General features: G+C 45.1%; 2 protein-coding genes across 2 annotated transcripts; both read right to left on the reverse strand.

Annotated features, from left to right (window-relative positions):
* Positions 1-22: 22 nt before the first annotated feature.
* Positions 23-4190, reverse strand: SAMD00019534_022000 (hypothetical protein; the record flags this gene model as incomplete). The annotated part of the gene is made up of 6 exons (XM_012901498.1): positions 23-208; positions 281-2001; positions 2083-2249; positions 2324-2403; positions 2478-3671; positions 3741-4190. 6 exons carry the CDS (start codon positions 4188-4190, stop codon positions 23-25), a joined length of 3798 nt encoding a protein of 1265 aa, XP_012756952.1.
* A 1279-nt stretch (positions 4191-5469) lies between these two features.
* Positions 5470-5994, reverse strand: SAMD00019534_022010 (hypothetical protein; the record flags this gene model as incomplete). Its single annotated transcript, XM_012901499.1, has 1 exon — positions 5470-5994. The coding sequence occupies one exon, from the start codon at positions 5992-5994 to the stop codon at positions 5470-5472; it is 525 nt and encodes a 174-aa protein (XP_012756953.1).
* Positions 5995-6024: the final 30 nt, after the last annotated feature.

Consider the following 6024-nt stretch of genomic DNA (forward strand, 5'->3'; position numbering starts at 1 on the left):
ATTGTTTAGCCATACATCATGCTTACTTTGGTGTCGAGATGTAGTACTGAGAATCATTGTTGTTGTTGTTGTTGTTTGATTGCTGCTGACTGTCTATCTCTGGCACCTTAAAGTTGAGTGATCTTCCTACTTGGTAAACCTTATTCAACGTGTCATCAAACTCCTTGTTCTCAACCAACTGCAGATACTTCTTGTACAGTGCCATGGCCTATTATCATGTTGATGATGTCAGTTTGGAATCCATCTTGGAATGATTGATTGAATGAATGAATGTACTTACAGTCTTCGCATCCTCTATACTACAATGAGTCTCTGTTTGGATATCTGTCTTTAGAAGTATGTAGGCTAGGAAACGGAGGGATAACTTGCGCTGATTACGTAGATGGAACAACTCGACAGTGTCAATGATTTGCTCGGGTGGCACGTACATGTTGATGATCCTAAAGTCCTTCTTCAGGCCGTGTCCGACAAACTTGACGCGCTGATCTGCCAGGTAGCGTAGCTTCAGGTACACCGACTTGAGACTGACCAGGTTCTTGGTGGTGAGCTTGGTGTCGAGATCGCCAGGCTGGATTCCAGAGAATCGCGTCAGATAGTCCGTGACCTGCTCGACCGATTGGATATAGTCGTCAAAGAAGCATTCCTCGTTCTCGCGCACAAGACTGACACGCGCCAGACTGAAGTTGCCGGGCTGGATGATGACACGCTTGCCATCGCTGCTGACCTCGGTCTCCTCAGGTCCAATCGAAACAAACTCTGTGTCAATGGCCACAAGCTCCTCTGTCTTGGGCAGCGTGGCCAGTGTGGGCGGCTTGAACGACGGGTTCTTGGTCGTCAATAGGTTATTGGCCATGTACACCTCCTTTGTAATTGGCATGATGACGGTGGGCACTGGGTCCAGTTGCTTCTCATAGCCAACACGGCGGTAGAGTACCACGGCGGGCGACTTCCAGTTGGAGTCGAAGTGTGTAACATCGTTGATTGAGCAAGCCTTAATCTTCAGGTCGTTGAAGAGGTAGTAGCGCGCCGGCGACTCGTCGATGTAAAAGTCTGACGCGCGTATGTGCGTCACCAGATGGCCCTGCTTTGGCAGTCGCTTGACCTGGTCCTTGATCAGCGACATGTTGGAGATCAGCTCGTAGAGCTGTCCACTGTTGCCATCGACGTCATCCTTTGCTACTGCGGCGTCTGTACAATTGTTTGGATACTCGATGATGCTGATCACATTGGACTGCGTGTCCAACTTGATCCTTATGCGTGTGGGCAGCCACGTGCGCTCGTTCTCAAACGACATCTCGTGAGTGGCGGGCTTGACTACGCCTGGGGGGGCGTTGGCCGTGTAGCGCCAATAGTCCTCGTGCTCCTTCTTTGAGATGTTGGCGTTCAGACACAGCAGGTTGGGCAGTGACTTGGGGAACTTCTTCTGATGGGTGTTGTAGTAGTTTTTACACTTGTCGCACCATGCTGGAGTCTTGACCTGCTTGGACAGACTGGTCTTGAGTATGTTGGAAAATGTGGCGCCCTCTGGACCGAGCTCCTGCACAGAGTTTGGATATGCCATGTCGATTTGGAAGTGACGTGATTGCTTCTCGTACGTATTGCCACAATTGATGCACTTGTTTGATGATACCACATTGAATCCAAACAATGTATCAATGATTGATTCGGGATGTTGTTGTTGTTGTTGTTGAAGTTGTTGTTGTTGCTGTTGCTGTTGATGGTGATGTTGATGATGATGTTTGTTGTGATGATGATGTTGTTGCTGTTGATTGGTGTTGGTGGATGACTGCTGTGTGGCTGTTGTTGGAACACTTAGTTCCTTATTTATCTGTTCGAGAAGGAATCGATTAAAGTTGGCGGCCAATTGAGACAAAGGTATTGGTGATTCCGGTTGATCCTGTGACAAGTACAATCCAAGTGCCACTGCCTGTGGTAGTTGTTTGATCACTCTCAAAAAGTTACTTGTCTCTACTGTCTTGCCTCTACATCTCTCAATCATATCTAATGAATGATCAGGTGATCAGGTGTTTGATTGAGTGAGTGATTGAGCGAGTGATCATGGTCCAGTAGTATTACACATACGGAAGATGAAACCGAGTTCACAACTTAGACAAGTGTTCTTGGAGCATAGATGATTCAATAGAGCGTTGCGTATATGTGGTATAAAGTATAGAGTTTGAATGCAACTGTTGGAATATGTACTGGGCAGACTGTTCTCAAGTCCAGAGAACTTGGTCTTGTTGTAAGATCTATGGAGTGCGGTGATGAGTGATTAGTGAGTGAATGAGAGGATCACGGAGCATCTGATTGATTGATGACATACGACACATCAAACTCCTCTATTCCAAGTTTGATACCCATCCATCTGTATGCCTTTGGTGGCCTGACCTGTCCGATTGATGACTGTGTGAATGTATGAATGGATGGATGTTAGTTCAACAACTCGAGAGAGAGATGATCACATGATGTATACATACCAAGGTAAGGTTGGCGATGGTCCTTTGACTCGACTTGCCATCTTCGTAGGTCTTGGAACGTATCTGTTTCCTTGAGATTCCAGTGTTTGAGATGTATCCGACAAAGTCATGTTGCTTCAAATGTACGAGAAGGGAGGGATTGAGTGGACGCTGTGGCAAGCCAACGGGATATGATAGAGTGGGCTTCCAGTAGCTGAGCAGGGATTGATCGTGCTGGTCTTGGTAGAAGGGCACGGTGGACAGGGGCCAGTCCTCCTCCATGCGATTGCCATTGGTGAAGTGGGGAAAGTCGACAATGTCCAGGGGGAAGCTGTTGTTGTTGACGTGGATGTTGTCCTTCTCGCCCCACTGATGGATGACGCTGGCGCCATCGCCAAATGCCATGACGTCGCCCGTCGAAGAGACGTCAAACGACGTGATGTAGCCATAGAGTGAGTCGATGTTGAAGTACTGCGAGTTCTGAGGCGCAGCAGCCGCCGCCACAGGGTCCACCTGGAGCTCAGAGATCTGGATCTGTCCGCTAATGTCTGAGGCTATCGCGATCGATTGGTAGTAGCGTGGATGGAAGCGTACGATTGATGGTCGCTTACACTGGATTGGTGGCAGTGGTCTCAGTGTCTTGACGTCAAACACCTTAATGACGGGGTCGGCAAGCAGCTGGCCGCTGCGCACTGAGCAGCCACTCGTGACCAGCATGTCGCCCTTGATATCTGCACTGCGCACGTCGGCCTTGTGCGCGCTGAACGAGTGCTCAATGCGCCACGTGACTGGATCCAGCATGGTGATGTCGCCATTCGCCTGACCGCACCATACTCCGCGATCTCTGTTGAGCGTCTTGACGGGGCAGGGCATCTGCACCTCGCGGACAACGCGACCTGTGTAAAAGTCGATCACGTACAGTGTCGACTGGTCGGAGCTGACCACAAACTCTGTGTTGTCGTGCTTTGAGTATGAGACCGCTGTCAAGTCCTTCATCCTGTCGTTCTTGACGTTGTAGATCAGTGCGCCGCCACGAGTGTAGAAGTTGACGCTGTTTGAACCAACACATATCACACCTTCATAATCAATCAATATATCCTTGATTCCAGAGTTATTGTTGTTATTGTTGTTGTTGTTGTGATGTCCCGTTGTTGGGCTCGCAAAGAAGCTAGAGTGTCGCTCCATTGTTGGGTTGACCAGTGATGTGACCTTGCCCTGTTGTATGTGTGTGGCGAGCTAGGTGGTCAGTGCTCTGCCACCTCATACACGTTGATGGATACAAACGTTTTGGTAGCCAACCCAGAGTAACTCCATCCAAGGGTCGAAGCGAAGTATGTTTGGCGGGTTAGGGACGGGATTGGGAGAGGTAGTGTGCTCTGGCACAACTCTCAGCTCAAACCAACTCTCATCTCCATAGTAGTATTCATCTACATATTGATGTGGTTGTTGTTGTTGTTGTTGTTGTTGCTGTTGCTGTTGAGGTGAGTATTGAGTTGGTGAAATAACCTGTTGTTGCTGTTGAGGTGAGTATGGTTGTTGCTGTTGCTGCTGTTGGGGAGAGTATTGTCCAATGTATTGTTGTTGCTGTTGTTGCTGCTGCTGTTGTTGTTGATGTTGAGCAGCCAACAACTGTTGTTGCAAGGAGTAGAACTGACCGCTGGGTCTGAACACTCCCGATGACTGACTGAGAGGAGTGCTTGTTGAGCCATCCCTCTTCTCAGGGGTGTCACTCATCCTTATATATTATGTTTATGATATATCAAGTAGGTTTGGTAGTAGTAGTATTATATTATGATTATATTATTATTGTCATCTGTAACATTATCTAGATCATCATCATTTATTATTGTTGTTGTTGTTAAGTGTGTGAATGATGATCACCAAGAAGAAGTTCAAATTTGATCAGAAGTTCAAAATAAAATTCATTTGTGTTGTTGTTCGGCAAGGTGCATAGACCAAGGAACAATGAAGCACCATTCAATTCAAGATTGTTGGAGTCTGAGTGAGTGATTCCATTATTTTACTTATATATTGTTGTCATCACCTCATGATATATATATCATATTCAATTCATTGTCCCTGCTCAATAAACCAGAATGAATGTGTGACATATTTGGAGAATTATCGATTGACTGTTTGATCAACTGACGGGATAGACGACTGACAGATTGACTGACCGAATGAATGAATGAATGACTGTCTTGTCTAATTAATTGATTGATTGAATGACTCGATCGAACGATTAATTGTGTACCTTGTCACAAGGTAATGGACACTGTTATTGTTAGTTATCCAATCAAAGAAACTGTTAGGTCGGTTGGTCCTTTCAAAAGAAAAGACACCTCACCAATTCACACGTCAAAATATCTAGTTTTTGAAAAAATCATCTGATTGGTGGCCCTTCACATCAGGAGAAGTTGATTGTTTGTGGTCATGCGTGTGTGTGTGTGTGATGGGCCTTGAATGATGACCAAACAGTTTGTGTATGTTCACAAAAATAGATAATGTGATTGTTGATCAAGTCGTTAAAATAATAATGATGATGATGGAGTGGATGGTGCACCTTACCGTACAAACTATTAATATTTTAATAAAAAATAAAGATAATTGATAGATCTATTGCGTTTTGTGTGATTGTGATTGTTAATTTAGCAGAAGGTTAATGGCGGCACAACCAGTGACTGACACTTCTACCGTTGGCAACAATTCATTAATCATTCTATTATTATTATTAATCACATTGTAATATAATACATACAGATAAATATATATAAATATAACTATATATAAATAATAAGATAATATTGTCCAGTTAGTTCAAGTCGTTGTGTATTTAATTTCATTTCGATTATTTGGAATTTTTCAAATTAATTTGGAAGTTCACTCATATGGTAGGGTGATCGAGGCTTTCATTCATTCATTCATTCATTCATTCAATGATATTGGATGTTTCAAGTGAGGTAATGGATAATAGATATTGATTGAAATAGCTTTGCTTTACGGGCACTGTTTATTATCTATTGTAGCACTTGTGACACCAGTTGAGTATTGTAGTAGGATCGCTAGAATACTTGTTGAACGCGTTTTTGATTGTGTCGAGGAAGGATGCAGTTCTGTTCTTATCTCGGCACTCTCTCTTCATCATCGCGAACAACAGTTCGATGATGTTGAGCTCAGGGCTATAGGTTGGCAAGAACACCAACTTGACATTGATCAAATCAAGCATCTCCTGGATGAGAGGGAGGCGGTCCCTCTGTGTGTGGATACTGGCATTGTCGAGCACGATGTAGGTATTGGGTCGGATGTAGTCAGCCTCCATGGCATTGATGATGAATGAGCAGAAGGTGATGCTGTTGTTGGTGTCACCCTCAGTATGGTCCTTCATCCTCGCGTAGGATCCGTGGTGGATTGAGATCATGGCCATCAACGAGAAGGACTCCCTGAAGGACTCTCTGTTGACGCGAATGGGTTGCACTCTGCCTCTAGGGGCCAACAGCTTTCTCTTCCAACACTCTATTATTCGACATTGAACAAACATATTAGCGACAGCATAATAGTGCAGTGTTTG

This window comes from Acytostelium subglobosum (assembly GCF_000787575.1).
Source record: "Acytostelium subglobosum LB1 DNA, scaffold: scaffold4, whole genome shotgun sequence".
NCBI lineage: Eukaryota > Evosea > Eumycetozoa > Acytosteliales > Acytosteliaceae > Acytostelium > Acytostelium subglobosum.